This window comes from Mirounga leonina, unplaced genomic scaffold (genome assembly GCF_011800145.1).
Source record: "Mirounga leonina isolate KUSES-001 unplaced genomic scaffold, KU_Mleo_1.0 Mir_174, whole genome shotgun sequence".
Taxonomy (NCBI): Eukaryota; Metazoa; Chordata; class Mammalia; order Carnivora; family Phocidae; genus Mirounga; species Mirounga leonina.
This window is the reverse complement of record NW_023270451.1, coordinates 43,839,564-43,861,442: the sequence shown is the minus strand read 5'-3', so window position 1 is coordinate 43,861,442 and position 21,879 is coordinate 43,839,564. Positions and strand designations below refer to the sequence as shown.

At 42.0% G+C, this 21,879-nt stretch overlaps 1 protein-coding gene across 1 annotated transcript in view; it reads right to left on the bottom strand.

The window, feature by feature from the left end:
- Positions 1 to 21,879, bottom strand: part of CREB5 (cAMP responsive element binding protein 5) — a 388,727-nt gene that overhangs the window by 228,843 nt on the left and 138,005 nt on the right. Inside the window, exon 5 of the mRNA XM_035021403.1 lies at positions 9,008 to 9,180. Within this exon, the coding sequence (XP_034877294.1) occupies positions 9,008 to 9,180 (173 nt within the window). The remainder of the gene's footprint in view (positions 1 to 9,007; positions 9,181 to 21,879) is intronic.

Sequence of the window (21,879 nt, the reverse complement as noted above, 5' to 3'; positions counted from 1 at the left end):
AACTTGTGAGTGGTAGAGTCAGAACCACCAGCCATGGCTTTCAGCCTCTAGCAATGGCTTTGCCCTGTGCCTCATTGAAATAGAATTCCATCTGGATGTAACTGAAACCTAATATCAAGGATTCCCTTTATACCCAAAATCCAAGACCAAATTAGATGTTTGTTTATGTGTTATTCTCATCCCACCAAAGGCAAAATATCCACAGAATTTATGTAATCTTTAACTCAATCCTCATTAGAAAGGATATAAAAAATGATGATAGAGAAAATCCATTTGATCTAATATTATTGAAAAATATATGTGAGAGAACCTATTGAATCATTTATCTTTTGAATCCCAAGATGTCCAATTACATAAATACATGGTATACGAAATGGGCACCATGGGCTATCTGCAAGTTCCTAGAACAGTCCTCTCTTAACTCGGAAAATACTTGTCAATCAGTTCAGATGAGAGTTATTCACACTTTAGGAGACATACAATGCTTGAGAATATGAAAACTACAAATGATCAGAAATGTCCACTGAGACACTGCCATATTACTTGGACATGCTCAGTCTTCAAAAGAGCAAAGGGTCCTCCCCAGTTACAGAGGATAAGACCTGCTTTATCAGATTCATTTCTCCTAGCATGCTTACCTTGCAGAGCACTGCAAAGACTAATCATTTCTCCATGTTAATACCCCTTTTGGCATTCACCAAGGAATGACTACACTTAGTAGGGACTCTCTTTGAACACCACCCCAGGAGCCATGTAAACTGACAGTGGTGAGCCAGGTAGGCATCCATGTTTCTGGTCCTGAAAACAGTAAACACTGAGCCATTAGAAACTATGACAAGTACAGAGAGGTACAGTTAATTACTGCCTTTTGTATTATGGGAAACATATATCCTCAACCCCCACTGTCTAGTTATTTGGTGCCTTATCCAAGGTTTACCTCTAGGAAGACACTAAATATCGATATGAGCTAAAGCCTTATGTTTCAAGTCTTCCACAAAGTAACCCCCAAAATGATAATAATGTTGGAAAAGAAGATAGTGAATTGCATTTTCCCACAGAGCTGCTTCTGGCAAGATCATTGTCAAGGTTTCTTGCATTGGACTTGTTTTATATCTTTCACTATCATGCTGTTGTTTAGATGTTTTTCTTGTTAGATCTCCAACAGTAAGATACTTTTAGCAAAGTGACAATAAAAGAACAATTTATTGATAAGATTAGTGCAAAGGAGGAAACTACACATAGCCATGCGTGTAGCACTATGCCCCCAAAGAACTTGCCTTGACAAGTAATTTTCAAAATTAAACGTGTTATGAAAATTCCGGGTTTTTTAGTGCTGAATAGGACTTCGAGGATTTTCTAGTGATACCTTCCCATTTTACAGGTGAAGAAACCAAACCTTGGGGAAGCCAAGTTCATTTAGACCCGTGGAACAGTACAGTGTAGGTGGCCTGGCTTCTAGTTCTGGTTCTTGCTATTCATTATTAGTATGACTTGGGGCAAGTCACGTAATTTCTGAACCTCACTTTACTCAAATGTAAAATGGGTATGTTCACGCCCATGGAACAGAATTATAAAATTATTGTTATTCACCCAGGAGTTGAGCCTAGAAATCAGATCTCTCTGGTTACATATGCTGGGACCCCTCTGTTTGACTGCACTGGCCTCCTCTTCCCAAGTATTCCCAAGCCCGATTCTGTTCTCATCCACAGCGGGACGTGAACACATCCGTGAACACATAACCTAGAGCTCTTACCAAACTCAGCTCCTGGAAGAAAACAAACCAAAAGAGAAAATACATTTGAGACAGAAAAGTAGCCCACTGCATGAGAAGTTTGCCACTGGGAATGACTTGCAATCAGCTGGTTAACCTTTTCATATATAGATGAAGGAACTGAGTGAGGCCCAGGGAAGTGGAGCACTTGGCCAAAGCTAAAAACCTTTTAAATGGCAGAGCCTGGACTATCCCAAACCTGTGACCTCTGACCTCATGGCCAATACTTTTCCAAGACTCTCCTCTGATCTAACATAGTTTAGCTCTGAGGAAGCTCTTGCTCTCCAGGCATATCTTTCCAATATGCTGCAAAAAAGAACAATTGTCTAGATTTGAGATGGACACAAACCGAATGATCCTGGGCTATTTGCTCTAGAAGCAGATCCTCATCAGTGCCTGTTTCTAAAAATGGGATAGGGGGAGATACACATAGAGAGACTTAGATGGAAGCTTCTGGAACTTTGTGAGCAGGGCTTCTGTTTGTAAGATCCAGAAATGAAATCCTCCTCCAAGAGGAGGTCACAGGCAAAGTCACCTATCCGCAGTAGGAATCAGAATAAGTCTGGAAGTCAGACTTCATCTAGGCAAGGACTAGGGGTCTTCCTTCAGACCAAGAAGCCAAATGTGGAGCAACCAAATGGTTGAAAAAAGAGCGGTCACTCTCTGTGGTGACTTTGGTTTTCTTATAAATGAGGGTATTTGGCCAGTTGGTTTCTCCTAGGAGAAACCAACTCTCTGCCTCCATGTGCTCAAGACAGTCTCTGATCTCCCTTCTTTGGGGGCCAGGGACCTCCTATATCTTTCTCCTAGAGGACTGAAGCAGCTGCTGGCAACTCAAGGTGTCTCCCTCTGCCCTTGACCACCCTGCAGGTGTGTGTAAGCACAGAGGCTCTTCACACTGGAACCAGACAGACTGAGCATTAGCCAACTCCTGTGCATAGATGATTCTCCCAAATGGTCAGATAAGCTCATGTGTCTTCCACAGCACTGGGATAGCTATGCATAGGAGTAGAGGGAAAGCATGTGCTTTGGAGTCCAACAGACCTATACTCAAAACTCTGCTCATCTCACTGGCTGAATGATGCTGGACAAGTTACTTCTCTTCTTTGAGCAATAAAACTGGAGTAAATAATACCTGCCTCTCTGGGCTCTTGGACAACGATAGGAAACAAAATGCAATGCTAGATCAGTGCCTGGCACATAGTAGATGTTGGATAAATGTCAGCTTTCTTGTCTTCATTATCAGCCTGATAACCAAGGGCTTTTCTAACAAAAAGTTTGAGCCATTGAGAAGTGACCTCCAAGTTTCTCTTCCAACTACACTAGCTGTTTATGGACTGAATGCTTGTGTACTCCCCAAATTCATATGTTGAAAACCTAACCCCCCATGTGATGTTATTAGGAGGTGGGGACTTGGGAAGTAATTGGGTTTAGATGAGGTCATGAGGGTAGAGTCCCCATAATGGGATTAGTGTCCTTATAAGAGTAAGAAATACCAGAATTTGCTAACTCTCTCACCTCATCCACACTCCCACCAAGCACAAAGAAGAGGTCAGGCGAGCACACAGCAAGATGGCAGTTGTCTGCAAGACAGGGAAAGGGTCCTCACCAAGAACCACATCTGCTGACCAAGGTCCTTGACCTTGTACTTTCAAGCCTCCAGAACTGCAAGAAATAAATGTCTGTTGTTTAAGCCACCGGGTGTGTGATATTTTGCTTTATCCCTCTAAAGTGACTGAGGTACCAGCCTAGCTGTGTTCCAGGTGACTAGCTGTAGCACCAAGACACACAAAGCTTGCCTGAGGAATCCGAGGCAAGAGCCAGATTCAGAGACAAGAGCAAGGGTATTTTTCTGCTTCTCAGAATATGCAGCCATGTGCTCTGGTGTTCTGGCTCTGCCCCCTTCATCTGGCCACAATACCATGTGGTATTACAACTTCTGAATGTTGAGAAACCTTATATTTCCTCAAGTATCAGTACTTAATTTTTCGTTCCACACATAAAGCTCTGTGAGTGGAAGGCTGCTGGCCCCCTTGTCAGAGGTAATTTCTCAAGGCTCTGCATGGGATTTAACGGGAGCCATATGGTTAAATCCATCAACCGTCCCAGAAAGCATCCCCCTGAAGGGCCCTCGTAAATGTTCTCAGGGCTGTGAAAGATCCAGCAACTTTCTAACAATAAAGCAATGTTCATAGCCATGATACTCAGCAAAACACAAAGCAGGAAGTAATGGCTTCTCTTCTGAATTCCTCAAGGGGGTCTTCAAGCTATCCTGGCAAAGGGCTGTGAGTCAGTGACAACCTGGGACCTGCTGGTCTGCTGCCTCCAGCAGAAAGAAGGCTGGCCTGGATGTCACTGGCATCAGCCTGTGGTGGGCAGTGACAGTCTTAATCATGCTCAGCTCAAGAAAACTCTTAATAGTGATTTTACACACCTACGCATTTACAGAGCAAGCACATTCCTAAGCTGTCCTACTGAAGTCTTCTTTAAATGTTGCTTTTCTGTGACAGCATCATTTATGGACCTCCCATCCCCCCCACCCCCACCGAACAACAGTGACACAAAAATCCTCAAATCAATTACCATTCCCATCTCAATGGACACCTCAAACAGCAACACCAACTCCTACAACAAAGCCATATGACTCTGGTAGAAAAGGTAGCGCTGCTTTTGACAACAACACGTCTGAGATGTAACAAGCTTTTATTATTATTACTATTATTATTATTTTCCTTGGTCATGTCCACTGAGCTACACCTGATATTCTGTGTGATACATAGTGTCAGGAATTGCAAAGAGAAAAGAGAGAAAGAAGTGCAGAAAGGGTGAGAGAAGGCACAATTTATGATGAGTATTGGCTTCTCTTTATTTTACATAAAACAAGATTTGCTTCTATGGCATTTTATATAAATTTCTGGCTAAGTATTAGGTGTATACTGCCTGGCTACAACCCCATGCAAATAGGGTTTATGACATCACATGGACATGGACATGGACACGTATGTGCCGGGAATATAAGCGATGTAAAATCAGGGAGGAATTTCATACATACATGGCTTCACAGATACATGCTGGTGACCATATTTTCAAGTTTCCTGATATTTTAATTAGAATATTCCACAATGAGCCAGATATCTTCTGTCCAAATATGAGCCTTGGTAGGAACACTTGTATATTTTGATGTTAGGCATAGAACATTTCTGTATTGTAAACTATTATGATCAAATAATTTTCACCAATCACCTCGCAAGCTTGCTTATTTGCCCAAATCCCTACAAAGAATTGAATTTGTAGAACATTTTGAATACAAAAAGAATACAGGAAGAAAACGTGTGGAATACAGCGGCAGTGCCTCCCACAACCTATCAGAATTCTGTACTCATGTCCATTCTTGCCGATCTCCACATTCCATACTATCTTCATTGCTCTCCTGAAGAATTACTGAGCATGAATTACCTGCTCACACTTACTCCATAAAGAGAAATAGGCTTCTTTAGGTAAGCCGGAATCTATTAAGATTATAGCCACCTCCTCAACTGCTCATTGGCTCCTACAAAAACATCTCATGTGAAGAGAGACAGAGAGAGACAAAGAGAGAGTAAGAGACAGAGAAAGGGATGTACGTGACCACTTACATGCTCATCTACCATTTTCCCCAGGTTCTGCTGACTTAATCCTGAATTAATGAGCCTGTTACATGATATCTAATAAAAATGACTGCAATAGAGATACTGCTTGGAATCTGCCACATATTTGGTCCAAGGCTGAATCAATTTCATCTATATTTAACACATGCTTGTTTTCTGTCTCACTTGTCTCCCCCACAGCCCATGGCTCAACCCTTTTTTTTTTCCATCTGGAAAACTTATCTCCTAAAATGCTACCATCAATCAGCCAAAGACACTCTTCCCGACAGAGCGTCTGCCAGTCTGACTAAGCACAAGTAGTCTCTAGTTTGGGGATGCCTCCCACACTCTCTAGCACTGTGTGTTTTTCTAGCCTGCCTAACCACATGAGTGCAATTTGGGATATTTATACTTACCTCCAGTTTCTATTGGGATAACAGCATTACTTTGACAGAACTGGGCATAGGGCATGGTGGGGGGTGATATGGGATGGCACGGACGTTGCCTATGTTGCTTATCTACCTACTTTCACATTTATTTCTTTGGATTTTTGCATTTCCACCTATTTTGGTCTACATTGGCTCAGCGCCTGCTCAAAAAACATGAAAATCAAATGCTTACAGAAATGCATACATTTAGTCCCCCCAAATCTTCCCCAGACACCAGTGCTATTCCCATTTCCAAGCCCTTCCTTGTCCACACCATTCCCAATACATTCAAGCCTCTAAGCTTAAATACAGCATGAAAGAAGGGGCAGAAAAGAAAGCAAAAGTAAGGTTGGCAGCAGAAGCCAAGCACTGGGAGAAGAGAAGGAAAAAAGAGGGAGCAGGAGACAGGCGGCCCCCTCCCTCTCCCACAAAGTTCCAGTCGTGAACACACCCACTGGCCACAGCAAAAAGCACTGTGCGTGGGCACAGGTGGGTCCCAGTCTCCCTGCTTGGATGCAGCTTAAGCGCTGAGCCTGAATGAAGACTTTCATTGCTGTTTGCTGTTTTTGTTGGCCAGTAGCCATGGCAAACATTTGCAGGTGGCTTGGCCAGATTTTGACACTTAAATATTTGAGGTTGTGATAAAAATCAGAATATTACTACAATATGGTTCTGTGCAGTCTCAAAAAAAAAAAAAAAAAAAAAACTATCTGCAATTTCAAATGCTCATTTAAAGACACAGTCTCCAGAGGGAACTCATGTTTTAAAATAAGTACTCATTTCCTCTTTGCTGGGAGAAATAAAAGAGTCAACCATCCCCAAATGTTACCACCTAGAGTTTCATTCTGAATCCACTGGTGAGATGGGTTGGGTTGTTCCTTGCTGAGCCCTCATGGCCATCCGGGCAAGGTTTTGGATGGGTCACATGGAGAAAATGGAAATGACAGGATGTGTGGGTTGGAATCAACATGGTAAGCACGACAGGGAAGGATCTGAAGAAAAGAAGCAGCCTCCCTCAAGCTTGGCAATGAGACAGAGTCCCAAAAGTGACAATTATCTCCTAGAACACACCAGGAGAGACACACAACACCCCAGGATTGGGAGTAAATGAGAAGATGGAGTGGGTTGGGAGGTCACATGTACCAGAGAAACTCCCACTCATCCAGGCACAGTGACACAGCCTAGAAATGTCACCCAACTGTACAGCCCTGGGCCAGCTGGGTAAATTATTGACAGAGTCAACACCCATCTTAGAATTGAGTGCTAACCCTTAAAAGATTGTTTCACAAAAACCAGCATTGTACTAACAATACTAAGGACGTCCAAGAGGGTAGCTGGGGTGGGGAGAGGGGGAGGCAGGAGAACTCCAGGGGGGGAGGAATGTTATAAAACTGCTAGTAAACTCCAACACATTTTATGTTTTTTCCCCTTGAAAGAAAAATAAAATAATTATAATTAGCTGGCCTAACTGTGGATTGTCTGCCCAAAGCCAAACCACTAGAGTGAAAGAGTCCCTTGAAATTTAGATGCTGTCTTTAAAGAACCCACCCCACTCTCTTAGTGTATTATAGGTTCTTGCTTTGGATGGTGGCAATATCTGCCCCCATAGTCATTTGAAAAGGAAAGAAATATTTAACAGGGATACTATCTAATTTAGTATCGGCTTCTTCTAACAAAGCCAAGCATTCAAATGGCCAGAGTAATATTCTGTTTCTTAAATGGGAAACCAAATGTACCCATGACAGACTCACAAAACAGTCACTGCCCACAGCTCTCTTTTGTTAAGATGGGTCTTCGCAAATCACAACCCATCTGGTAAGTTGAGAAATGTGAGAGACAAGGTAACCCCCCCCCTCCTTCTAGGGCATTCTAAGGAGGAATAAGCCAACATTGTTCCTGGTGCTCACTCTTATCTGAAATCCTTACAAGCATTAAAAAAAGGGGGGGGGGGGCGGGGATAGCATGCGCCTGGCTTAATTGGTAAAGCATGCAACTCTTAATCTTGGGGTTGTCAGTTCAAGCCCCACGTTGGGTGTAGAGGTTACTTAAAAATAAAATCTTAAAAAAAAAAAAACAAAAAAAACAAAGGGGGAAAGACACAGTGGCAAATTGTCAGGCAGCTTCTAATGGGTTTTTTTTAAATCACCATATCCAATATTCAACTGAATATTCACACTAAATTCTGCTGCACATACTAAACACCGCAAGCTCCCTTTCCTATTTTAAAGAGAGAATTCTGGGAACATACAGCAAGCAGTTCTCAGCTTCCAGCAATATAAATTTATCAGAGCACTTTGGCTTAAGTTACTACCTTTTCTTCCTAAGAACCTGACTGCTCTTAAATCTTTTATTTCGTCTTCACTCTGCTCTTGTAAGGGTGGAAAGAAGACACACCACCATCATCCTGAAGGTAAGGAAGCAGGCCAGAGATTCTGCATTTCTGAGAAGCTAGCAGGTCATGCCCAGGCTTCGGGTCCTCAGACCACACTCGAGTAGCCAAGGGCTAGAGTTGTCACCTGAGACTCAGAAGTGAAAATTCAGAGTGTCTGGGATTCTGACAGGAGCTTTCTACCAGTTTTGCTCAATACCACACTATTGTCTTTTTTACATAAATGAGGGGGAAACGGCTTACTTTTTTTTTTGTTTTGTCTACACCAGGAATGAGCCTGGACCAATACAGAGGAAGGGGAGAGCTAATAAAGAGGTATTAACAAGGAAAAGAAGCAAGGAAGAATCATCGGAGGAAGGAAGACTGGAAATACATGAAAGACCCAGGGGATGTGCTTAGCAGATCTTAGGAAAAAAGGGACACACTCTGTTGGGGAGGAAAGTGGGCTGGTGAAACTTCCCTCTACCATCCTTAAGCATTTGTCCTGGAAACTATGCTCTGCTCTCCATAACACCCAAGGCGTTTTCCACAGTCACAAATCTTGTCTGAAGAAATGATGACACAGAATGACTTGCTTTGTCTCCCAAAGTCCAGGATCAAATAGTCTCCACCAAATGGGGGCTCCCCTCCCTTCTCCCATTAAAAGCATCACTCTAAGTGCCAGGTGATTTCATGCCAACCAGGAACACCAACTTCTGTCTCATCCAGTCTGAGCACCAGAAACAAGGAGAAAGTCCAGAACATTCTCCGAGCTCCAGCCAGGCCCCAGAGACAGCCGAGGAAGTCTCCTTACCCGATCTGGCGGTTGGTAGAAGGTGCCTGGGTGATGACAGAGCTGGACTGGGGTGACGGCATGGCTTGCTGAATCACAACGCTGGTGTCATGGTTGGGCATCCGGGTGCTGCCAAGCTGGTGAGCTCCGGGCCCTGCCATGGCCCCACCAACTGTGTTATGCATCGAGATATTCTGCCCAGAGAAGACAGAGGGGAAGGTCAGAAGAAGTCAATGTTTTATTGTACTCTCAAGCTCTCAGAGGACGAAATTAGGAATCTGGTCATGTCAACTAAATAAAGAGTTATGGCTTCTGGCAAGCCATGGATCCATCCATCTTGTGATAACTTACAACTATGAGCAGATGAAAAATAACTATTTACCCTAACAGTAAAGCACATAAGAAAATACCATGAAGTTCACTAATCACTCTGTCGCCATCCTGATGTGAGGTTTATATCAGAGACATTTGGTGCATATCTTCTCTGAATTGGTGTGATATATACTGCATTTGAAAATGATTTCCATGGTAAGTGCACAATACTATGATTTAGTGAAGAACTGCTCAACATCCTGCTTTGAATGACACGCACACTGGGTCATTGTTTCTTTTTCAGTCCTATGAGAGTGGCCAACGACCTACTTTTTTTTCCCCAGGAAACTACTACTTTTCCAAATCATAATCTGGGTACTCATGACCCAAGTTCAACTACCTGGAGAGTGAGAATGGATGACTGGAACAGACGACCAGGTGTCTGGAATCCAATGCCAAGAGCAAAAGTTGCAACTTTCTGCTGCATGTCCATAAAATCAATCTCTAACAATTTTTATGGAATAACAGAATACAGAACAATCACTGCTTGTTCATTTACTTGTTCACTGTCTTACTCTAGAACGTAGAATGTTTATGTTCGTAACTCTCTCTCGTGGTGCTTGGAACACAGTAGGCACTCAGTAAACATACATTGTATGAATAAACTAATGAAGGTCTAAATGAGACATCCCAGTCACTGAAGGGAACTAATATCATGTGCTTATTTCTGATATCTTGAATCAAGGTTTCTTTGTTTAAAATGCAAAAGTAAGGTAAAAGACAGCTCTTTCTAGAAAAAAAAGTTACTGGGACAAAAGAAGAGGATTCACACAGGGGCAGAGGAAGTCTCATCAACATGGCAGAGCTAAAAGGTGAGAAATTCAGAGCCTAGAAAAGAAAGGGAAAGTACAGGGTAAAGCCAAGTAAGTAAGTGGGCCTCTGTAAATAGCTAAGCACAGCTCCTCAGCCTAGAAGGGTAGTGAAATTCGAGAGGTCAGTTGGACAATGGGGTTGAGGATGGCAGGAAAGAAATGGAGTGTCACTAGCAATTTACTAGAGGGAAAATATATATCTGTCTGCGCTTTGGGGTTAGCAAAGAAAAAAATAAATGTTACCCAGGAGAACCAGAAGTGGTTCTTTGAAGTTCTTCTGCAAAGAACAGGATTTCCTGCACTATGTGTTAAATGATGGTGATAACATATATGGTATTTGGGGTGGTTGTGTCCATCACATTGCACCTTTCCCAGATTTCTGATTTCTAAATCCTGACCACACAGTTTGTCAGGAGCCCAGATGGAAACTGGGCACCTGGTTTAGACTGCAAGCTGACTGTGTTATCGTGGGATCCCAGAGGCATGAACAGGCTTTTATACACACACGCAGTCCAAAGGCTCCTCTTATACACTGGAAGGTCTTTCTGACGTGGGAAAATATTGTGGTTGGTTAAAGCGAGATGAAAGGAAATGGTGATTTGTGTTGGAGTGGCAGTGTAGGGATATGCTTAAGTTCTTTTTATAGGGCCTGGAGACATAGAGAATTGAACTAAAATAATAATGAAAATAAAGATAATTGTGTTAATTCTTTTGAAAGTGAGCCTCAACAAACATATTTCCCTGGGCCTTAATGAGGCCTTGATGAAGTCAACAATTACAAATATTTTTTTTTTCCTCCGTTGTTTGGATCCTCGGAGATACTCAACCATTTTTCATCTTTCATCTTTCATCAAGTCATTTTTCATCACTTTTCATCAAAGTCACCTACTTTGCCAATAATAGATCTGAGGCACAGAAGGATTTCAGACTTTCTTTCTAGAATTATTTCTGTTGTGCTGTGCTATCAAGGATTATGAGTAGAGCTACATAATCTAAAATTTAAAATAATAATCTTTAAATTGCCAAAGAAGGATATAAAATGTATGAACCCTCCTTGAGTTACCCTTGATACCTCTTTTCCATCACCCCCATATGCAGTCCCCTAGTATTGCAAATTCAACCTACACATCCTTCATCTCTTTCTATCTTTCCATTTCACCTTCTGCCAACCTACACCCAACCAGCATCATCTCCTTTCCTGGACTTGATAGTGGTATCCTAACGGACCTGTCACTCACTATGGCTTCCCTTTCTCCTTTTGCCTATATACAGCCACAGTGATCTTTTCGAAAGACAAAACTAATCATATCATACAATTCTCCTTACCCAACCACACTCTCCTACCCCCACCCGACAAGCTTCTTAGATGGCTTTCATGGTTCAGAAGACACTGAGAGGACTCTTTGTGTGACCTACAAGGCCTATAGGGGACCCTTCCTACCTCCCAGCTCATCTCACGCTATTCTCACTCTTGCTCTCTGCTCTTCACTCCACCTTTCTAGCATGTTCTTGCCCTCATACTGCCCGTGCTCCATTTCAGCACAGGGGCTTGGGATATGCTGTTTTCTGCTACCTGGGCCCTCCCCTGACTCAACCTTCAAATCTCAGATTAAGCATCATGTGAGGAAGACTTCCCTGACCTCTGTAGTGATGGGGACCCTCTCCTTCGCAACACTTTTTACAAGTTCACAATAGTTTTGGTTTGATTAACATGTTTCTTCCTAGAGAACGTAAGCACAATATGAGAAGAGACTAAATCTGACTTTACTTCCCATTGCCTCTGTTGCCTAGATCAGTGCCTGGAATATAATAAGTGCTCAATAAATACTGAGTGAGTGAGTAAACTATAAAATGGACATTCCTAAAATATTCAGTATGAGGGGGTCTTTTATTCCCTGGTCAATTTTTGAGAGTGCTAACTTTTTGTTTATTTACCTTGAGATCTCAAAGTATGCTCACAGTAATAGAGTTTTAGATATTAAGGTACTTGTTTGATTATGGGCTAGAGAAATAGAAAGGACCAGAGTTAAGAAGAAATCCACAAACATGGGATGTAGACTGGAAGTAAAGCCTTTGAGAAAATATTAAATGAGCCCTTGGAGGAAGATGCCAAGAAGTGAGCTCTGAATCTTTGAGCACTTTGGCTCAAAGGTTGGCAACAACAATTCCTTATCTCCACCATGAAAACTAGGAAAAACTGATCTGTGCTATGGCACAAAGAAGTTGGTTTGATTTCTTCAGAGGGAAGTGTGTTAAATCAAAGAAAGAACGGCCTCTTTAATGAGAATCATTAAAAAGAATTTGAAAAACTATGCAGGACTATACCTCACATCCTCTCCCACCAACATTTAAGACATCTCTTTGACTCTGTGATTTCCACCTGAGATGGAAAAGGCTCCTAAAAGTTGTATTCTAATTCTTCAATAATCTCTTTTTTCTACCACACATGAAATCCACAAATTCTCCACACTCCCTCCCCCAGACCCAGAGAGTAATTTCAAAACGTTTTGGAAAAATAAACAATTAGGCAAGCATTATCATTTCACATTAAGAGGAGATGATTTTTTTTTTCCTTTTAAGCATTACATAGTAACTCAAACATGAAATTATTTTCTGAGTTCACATTTTCCCAATTATGGGTTCAAAACCTGTCTTCATTGATAAAAGAATGGCACTTTACCTCCAGATAAATTAAATATCCAGTTTCAAAAACACAACGAGTGACCACATCTTGCGGAGTTATTTTTGCTAGTATAGGTGCAGAGATTTGGAGCTGATGAAACAGTGTCACCAAACCAGCGGATGGGGGTCAATATACAGGGAAGGATCGGAGGTGTTCCTCGAGGCTCAGACTCTGGCCTTCTCTTGTTCAACATTTTTATCAACAGCTTGGATGAAGATGTAAAAATCATGCTTATCAAATCTGCAGTTGACACAATGTTGGGAGGCATAGCTTATGTTCTGGGTAGTAGAGTCAGGTTTTACTTGAGCCAAATTTATGATCTGGCCTCCAAAAATGCTAACATAAATCTAGGTTGCTGTAGGAGAAGTGCAATGTCCAGATCAAGGGAAGTAATTATTCCACTGTAGAGCACGTTGAACTGACCAGATTTGGCCACCACATTTTAAGGGGGAAATTGACAAACAGGAGGGAATGAAAGCAATGAAGGCATCCAAAATGCTTTACAGGAAGAACTGTAAAAGAATCAGGGAATATTTAGTCTGAAGAAGAAAAGACTTAGAGGGTCATGCTAACTGCTTTTAAATATTTGTGGGATTAGATGTAGTCTATGCTACTCCAGAGGGCATAATTTCAAAAAAATGGGATCATGATGATAAAAGCCAATGATGACTATAATTTGAGTTCTTATTTTGAAGCAACCACTATGGTAGATGCTTTATAAACTGCACCTCTAATCCTCGCAATGACACTACATGGTCAGCATTATTATCCTCATTTTAAGATGATAAAGAGAGTAAAGTTCCTCACCATCACTAAAAATATGTCATTCACCTCTGGCCACCCTCACTCCTTCTGGACTGATCTTTTAAAAATACAAGTTTGACCTTTTGTCCAAAGACAAAACAAGCTGCCTTGTAAAGCACTGAGCTTTCTGGCATCAGAGTTAAGCCAGTAGAGAATAGTGGCCATCTTTCAAGGATGTCACCAAGAGGATTTCTGCATCAGGAGGGAGATGGCGCTACCTGACCTCCAAGGTCTCTTCTATTGCTAAGATTCTCTCACTTATGATCCATGGTTCATACTTTGGCTCAGTGCTTTAGATGATTAGCAATATGTGATAATGTTGGAAATATACTGGCTTAGGTCTGTTCTAGTCCTGGCTCTCTACCCCTCCTTGCAGCCATGTAACCTGGATAAATCACTCGACCTTCCTCAGCTCTGTAGCCTCATCGCTAAAAGCAGGGGGCTGGACTACCTGGTTTTCATGATTGTTTCCGGCTCTGATACTCCACAAGTCTCTCTCGATGTTACATTTTATGAGACCTTAAATATCCAAACAGACTTTTTTAGACTCTGATTCATGGGCCTACAAACATTGATTTTTCTCCAAAACCATAAGCTTTTGCAGAAATGAGCCTTCTGAAAATTATAGCTTTATGCCAGACCCAAGGGATCATGATTCAAGAAATGGATCCAACATAAAGTAAAATTTCTCAGACTTCAAAGATGAAAATTCCACAAACTATTTTCACCTAAATTGTTCACTCTTTGGTTCCAATTTCTCTGCATGTTCCTTTGACTTCCTCCCTTCATATCCTGCAATATACCTTGCTCCCCATTCACTGTTGTTCTGAGACATAAAGGGTGTAAATGGGATGAGAACCGGGGGCATAATGAACCTTGATTGCATACTCAGTGAGCTTGGGGTAGAGTGGTAATTGTCTTTCTGCATGCATGGGCTTGGAATACAATATGCAAAAAAACAACCCAATGTATATGAATATACGTTCTTACAAATACCTCTAATTTCAGGGTGTGGTAATGAGGGATGAAGGGCAGTGGACCACAAATGAAAGTAAAAGTTGGAGCATACAAGGAAAAGGTTGTTGATTCCCATAAGGTCCCAAAATGTTATCTTCAAATCTATATTCTGTCCAACTGCCAAGGTGTGGACACTTTATGGGTTTCTCTATAAAGAGCCAGGGTCATCCTGACACGCGTTTACAAGTCGAGTTGTGCAATCTTGGAATTGTCTGCATCTTAATGATGCCCGGGCAGTTATGAAGACTTTCAGAACTTCCCAGATGTAAACATCCATGAATTGCATCCAAAAGATGTCTGAGACACTCACAGGATAACAAAAGTTCTAACCTTCCAGAAGAGACGAAGTTTTCTGGAGGTCTAGGAAGGATTCTAGAAGGATTCTGACTCCTCCTCTCTGGTGCTCTCAGGAGCTGGAGTACCAGTGTGAATATTTTGAATCCTATTAAGAGGATAAGCTGCTCCATGACAGAGGAGACAGAGAAGTATTAGAGGGGACATGGTGGGGTTGGGAAGGAGACCAAGGGCCATGCCAGTTGCCTCTCTCTCCATAATATTCTCCTTAGTGTAGCCGCACAGTGAAAGAGGAACAACATAAGACAAGAAACCATCTCAGGCAACCTTTGCAAGTGGGGAAGGAGCACTGTGAAAACCCCAGCTGTGACATGCACATTTAAATTCTGCTTTTTTAGAGTTTGCTACTTATCCCAGAAGAATTCTAAGGGGAACCATGGTACAGAATGAAAACATGAGCACCAGAATAGGGCTCAAGTTCAGATTAGCTCCATATCATCTGGAGCATGTTAAGTTCTCTGAGCCATAGCTTCCTCATCTTTAAAACAGAGATAATCCTCTAATGGACAGAGTTGTAATGAGTATTGTATGAGATGACAGTTGCCCCAGCACAGTGCCAACTACATACATGTACTTTTTCTCCTCTTACTATAGTGTATAGTTCCAAATGTGAAGCTCAGAGAGTCGTGTTCATTTTGGGTGGCTACTCCCCATGATTGATTTTAATAGAAATATTACTAATAATGGCTGGCACTTATACAGCATTGCCATATGTCAGAAAACTCATTTAATCCTTATCAGTCTAGGAGGTAGATACGATTATTAATCCTCATTTTATAGATGAGGAAACCGAAGCACAGAGAGGTTAAGTAACTTGCTCAAGGCGCTACTGAGGCCATCTGGCTTCTGAGTCCAGGCTCTTACCTACTAAGCCAAACCTGCCTCTACAGTCTTGCTGTAAAAATATTTTCTAGTGGAAAATGACATGGCAAAAAATAAAATGTACCTAATATCCTTTCTAGGGCCATTAAAAGAAGTTATTAATTCTGGTATGTGATCCTGAGAATTACAGTCATACCACTAACTTGGGTCTATGTCATCACCACCATCTTCATACCTACAAAAGCCTGGGAATACACCATTAATTCATTTCAAAGTTATCGATTAGCAATCCTTGTCTTAATGTCATGTTGTCTGCCTAGGTCTTTTTAGACTGGTTTACACTGAACAGGGCAGATTAAGATTAGGAAAGAAAGCTGTAGTTCAAAAACTTCTGAACGATACTTTTATCAAACTATCAAAACAACCAACTCTCACTCACTCATTCTTTGATGTTAGTTCACCTTCTTCAACAGTTCCCAGAGTTAAGAAAAAGGTTGAGAAAGAGATAATTTCTCTGATGTTTGGATCAAGTTCAACTTCCGAGGCAACTTCCCTTACAGTGAGTAGACAGGCAGCTTGCACACTGATGTGACCCTCAGTGGCCTTTTGCAACTCACCCGTTTCCAGGCAGTAGGCAGCCCCACCTCCCAGTGGGGTTCTAGACTCGAGTCTGCAGGATACAGAGCAGCAAGATCCGTCTGACCAGCCTGTGCTCTCCTCCAACTCCAGACCTCTGTCATCCTTTCTAATACTGGGTTTAGACAACAGAGCCCTGAACCATCCCTGTAAGAATTTTATAGCTATTCATTTAATATTGTAGTAAAATGCTCAAGACAATAAATGTCTTCTCAGGTGCCACCCTTGACTGTGAGAAACAGTTTTTGGGTGTCTCTCAAAGATCCTGCTCCTTCCTGTTCAGATTCTCGGTGCCGTGGACTGTCGGTGTCTCTCCTCTCACCTACCACTTTATTGTCTTGGTTAATTCTGCTAAGTATAATCATATGGGTTAAAAGGAAGGAAATGATGCCACTTCATTCAGGTTATTAGAATTACAGTTGAGCACATATCTGTGGTTGATGCATCTACAGATATCTTGGAAGTTAGAAATTAGTCTAATGCCACTGAAAATATTGTACTCACTGCTCACTGGTAAAGTTGCTCCTTTCTCAAGAGTCTTCCTCAAGAAAGCTGTGGCATCAGCCTACTTAGACAATTCCGCTGGCCCTACCTCTGATGTATGACTCGAACCTTTTACAATCTTTCCCATATCACCTCCTGGTGACCCATCCTCTCTGTCCTCTCCCCTCTCACTCACACACACAGACCTCAATGCTTCTTGACTATTCCACACCACTTCATGTTTCTTTTTTACCTTTGCACATAATATTTCCTCTTTGCAGTCATCCAAGATCCAGTGCCAATGTCCCCTCCTCTGTGGAGCCTTCTCCCACTCCTGGCCCTATCGGCTGTTCCCTGTTTGTGCTCCCACGGTACCTTTCCCACACCACCATTAAAGAGCCTGACTTATTTCCACAAGTGTTTCCTCTGTCAAACTTGGACTAGGGAATACACCACGTTCATCTGAGGACAGCCAGTGTCTGCTCCTTGGCGTGCACCTTGTAGATGTGCAATAAATTCAATTATTCAGTGAATAAATGAATGACATGTGCTTTTGAGCAAGTTTATTGCTTCTCTTTGCTTCAGTTTTCTCATTTGTTAAAGAGGAACAACTGTACCTTGTAAGATTTTTATAAATATTAAGTTAGGTAATACAAATGCAGAACTTAGTACAATGCTGGATACATTAAATGTCCAATAAATGTTAGTAGCCATTACTATAATTATCATTACCATTATCATGATCGCAACCAATGCTAACACTACCTCTACACTAGGTAGAATCAAGTAACCATTCCTTTGTCCTCCATTGTACCCCATAAATGCTTCTTTCAAAGTTCTGATTACACATTGATATATTTACTTATTTTTAAGGTCAGTCCTCCCCTTTTAGCTGTGAAGACTTTGACAACAGGAACCATGTCCAATTTCACATAGCTCTTCTCAGGGCCTAATAAAATACCTGTCGCATAGAAGCTTATCACCAAATGAATGTGTAGGGAATGTAACTAGGGCTGTGGAAAGAGAAAAAAGAAAAAGTATGAATTCTCCCAGAAGGCCTACAGTTTAGAGGGAATATGGAAATTTAGGGACAGAGGGGAATGAAAAACAAATGAATCTCAAAACTACCTTTATTTACACAGGCAATAGAGACAAAGAGAGACACATCATCTACATCTGATGAAGCCATGGCCTAAATGGTGCAGGGCCTGTCAATGGGTCTGTGTTTTCCTGTGAGCTCCACCATTAAGCACATGATCTTGCTCAATTTCTTAGTCTCTTGATTTGGCCTTCATAATGATTCCCACATCTGTCTTTTCATTGCTATCCCATGAGCTCCAGAGTTTCACTACCCCCTATCTTGATCACGCTATAGCTTCCTACTGTCCTCCTGGCTTCCAAACCTTCTGGTCCCTCCCAGACCACTCCAGACCTCATGGTCCAATTAATTGGTATGAATCAGCACTTTCCCAATGCCACACCTTAACTCTAAAACCTCCCAGAGCTCCCCATTGCTTACAACGCTAAAGCCCACTCTTAGCCTTGCCTTCAAAGGCGCTATATATCCAGCCTCATCTCTCACCCGTCCCCTATGCCAACCCTCCACTCCAGCCACACTTCTCTACTCACTACACAACTCAGGAGTTCAAATTACCCGCTTCACACCTTTACAAGTACTTTCTCCAGGCCCAGAGTTTGCTCTCTGCGTACCTAAGTCCCATCCTCCAAGCAAAATAAAATTGGTTGATAGTGTTTTTCTCAAGTACAAATGAGGATAATATGCCCCTGCTTCCTTTTAACTATAAAGCGAAGATACAATAATGGTTTGAAAAGAGCTTTAATAACATATGGATTATCCTACCTCCCCTGCTCTTCTCTCCTCTGACATCCCCTCATTCTTGGAAAAACTGCTTTCCTCTCTTCATTTCAGGTTCACCTTAAATATTGCCTTCTCAGTGTTACCTCCCTAACTAAAGAAACCCCCTGTTATTTTCTACCTCAGCACCCCAAACCTTTCCTTTATAGCATGTGTCATAAGGCACAATGTTTATCATGATTATTTCCAGTGAGATTATATATATATAATCATTATAATTCCAGATAAATTCCTGGAAGGAAGGGAAAGTGTCTGTCTCATTTTCTATCACTAGTGCCCAGCTCAGGGCCAACAATGAACTAGGCAACCAATGACCGAATGGAGAAATGAATCATGATTTCTGAGGTGATGATACAGGAATAAAGAGCAATCAAATTACAATTTCCTCTCGTCTAAGTTGGGCACACGGTCATCTTAAGCCTGAGATACAAAGAGATAACATTCGCTGATCTGAATACTCGTAAGTCCTACCAATAGAGAGAGGCCAGAAACAGCACAACAGTCTCCTCAAATTGCCCTGTGTTTGGTCAATTCAAATCACTGGTTGAAGTGAGGCAAGACAGGCCTCCCTAAGTAACTGGAAAATAGACAGGGAAACGCCAGAGTGAAATGGTGACAAACAAGGAAGGAACTGGTGTCCTGAGGCAGGGATGGGGGAGGCACGTGAATGGCACCAATGGCATTATCAGGCTCACATCTCTGCATGGCACAGGGAAGGAAAGTTTCTTGAATATTGTGAAAGGGGCACTGAGCATACAGGGAAATGCTGAGGAGGCACACTAAGAACGTGGCATAGCCACGCAAGAGGCAAATGGCCCGTTCTAGAATTGCTAAACACACCTTTCTTCCTTTCTCCCCAGAAAATGTAAAATTACTAAAATTAAGAGTGCATCTAAAACTACCACAAGGATGCTGAGGGTCTGTTTCCTCGGCATTTCAAAGAGAACCAAATACTTACTTAATGACCAGAAATATAAATGTAGCTGCTAATGGTATACTGCAGATCTAAGAGATTTTGCCTTTCCCTCCCCTAAGCCCCCCCTCCTCAGCTCTTCTCTCCAGGCCAAAAGAGCTGGAGGGTAGGGCTGTCCGCTAAGATGAATTTGCGTGAAAACTCCCCTGCCTGGAGCATTGGTTGGGTACCTGCGTTCCTGAATATTTGGCAACAGCACGTTCTTAACATAAAATAGAAATGTGATCTTCAGTGGGAAGGAAAATGTGCTACAAGATAGACTTCCTCCTCTGAAACAATAGAGAATAAGAGTACTTGCCCTTCATTTCACTTCTGTGGAACCCGTCAGGTGGCTTGCCGTGAATGGCCTTGCTTTGTAAATTGTTCGATACTTTACAGACAAAAGTTACTGCTATGCTGTGCTAATGATCGATATTAATTAAGCAGCATATTTCTATCCTGGGAAGTGGATGTTTTATTGGAAGACAAGTTCACTTCAATCGCCACTGCGTCCAAGCAAACTGAATCATAGCTACTGGTGTTTGTTAAGTCTGAGACCAAAAACCAAATTACATAATGCAACACAGGAAATCAATGATTTAGTCTGTCTTATTTGATGAAATCCTAATAGAAAAGAGATAACATTTTTATCCTGACCATACCAAGCTAAACAGCCTTACTGTGTAGCATAGGGGCACTGGACACCACTGGATGCAATGGTCATCCAGTGATGTCCACTGTCACAGCTCTATGGTCTCCATACCATAGAGCTGTGACAGTCCTCAAAGAAACTTCTGGAAAGAGTGATTTTTAAAATAAGAATTCCTACCAGTAATTTGGGTTCTCTGGATCTTTAGGAATCCAGAAAAGTGCAGTGGGGGTCAATGAGATGGTTTCCATGTTTACAAGGCATACAAGGTACATCCCCAAACCTACATGACACCACTCCGATTTCATTTCCTACTAATCCTTCCTTACCTTATTCATTCTGTTCTAGACATGTGCTGACCTCCCTAATGTTGTGCTAACATACAGTAGCCTCTGGCACTGGCTGCACCCCTGCAATGGGAAGGTTTCTTCTCATTATCCTCACAGCTCCTTCTGTCACCTCTTCCAAATGTTTGCTCAAATGTTCCCTCCCAATGAGCCCTGCGTCTAAGGCTGGGCCCTCCAAAATTACAACTCTGCTTCCCTGAATCCACATTTCCCTTACTTCATCCTTTACCATTTATGACATCCATTCCTTCCTCACCTACTCCAAAAGCACCAAACCACTTCTGATCCCTATGCTTAAAACAATATATAAGAACAGAAAAAACACAGAAAATCCAATGACTCCATTTTTTTTTTTTTTAACCACCAGAAATCTCTTTTATCTCTTTCTCCCTGGGATGGCATGTTTTGCAAATACTTCTTTAAAAGTCATGAATTCCTTTTCCCATACCAGTGTTTTGAAGCTTTCACATTCCTTAATTTCTAAAATCTCATTTCACTCTATTGTACCATCAGACACTACTATCTCACAGTGTTGATAAAATTCTAGTCAAACAGAAAGAAACTGATGCTTTAGTTAGTCTGGGCAGACTTGCTGCAGATACATGCACAATTTCAATGGGAGAGTTTGACTACTGTATCACTCCGGTTGCCAGGAGGAAACAGACAGCACACTCAAATTGCATAATTAGAAGCGTGATTAATAAAGGAACTATTTGCAAAGGTGTGGGCAGAATGTAGGGAAGCCACAAGCCATAGTGCGGTACGCTGGGGCCAATTTCAGTGGGGAGCTGTTAGCGTCCCTAGGCCTACAGAAGTGAGAGAAGGGAAAGGCTACCAGACCTCAGGGGAGAGAAAGAGAGAGAGAGAAGTTAGCAGGAGACCAGGGAGGACAGAGCTGTGTGGACAGGGCACCTGACAGGACCTGTGACCCTTGGTCAAAGAAGACAACTAACTGAAGCAGCTGGGAGAACAGACACCCAGGCTCCCTTTTCTCCCTCTGGAACCTGCGATGGTTCTGTGGCCAATGGCCCAAATCCAACAGGAAAACACAGGTTAAAAGTCAGCCTTTCAGAGTAGAGAGCAAAG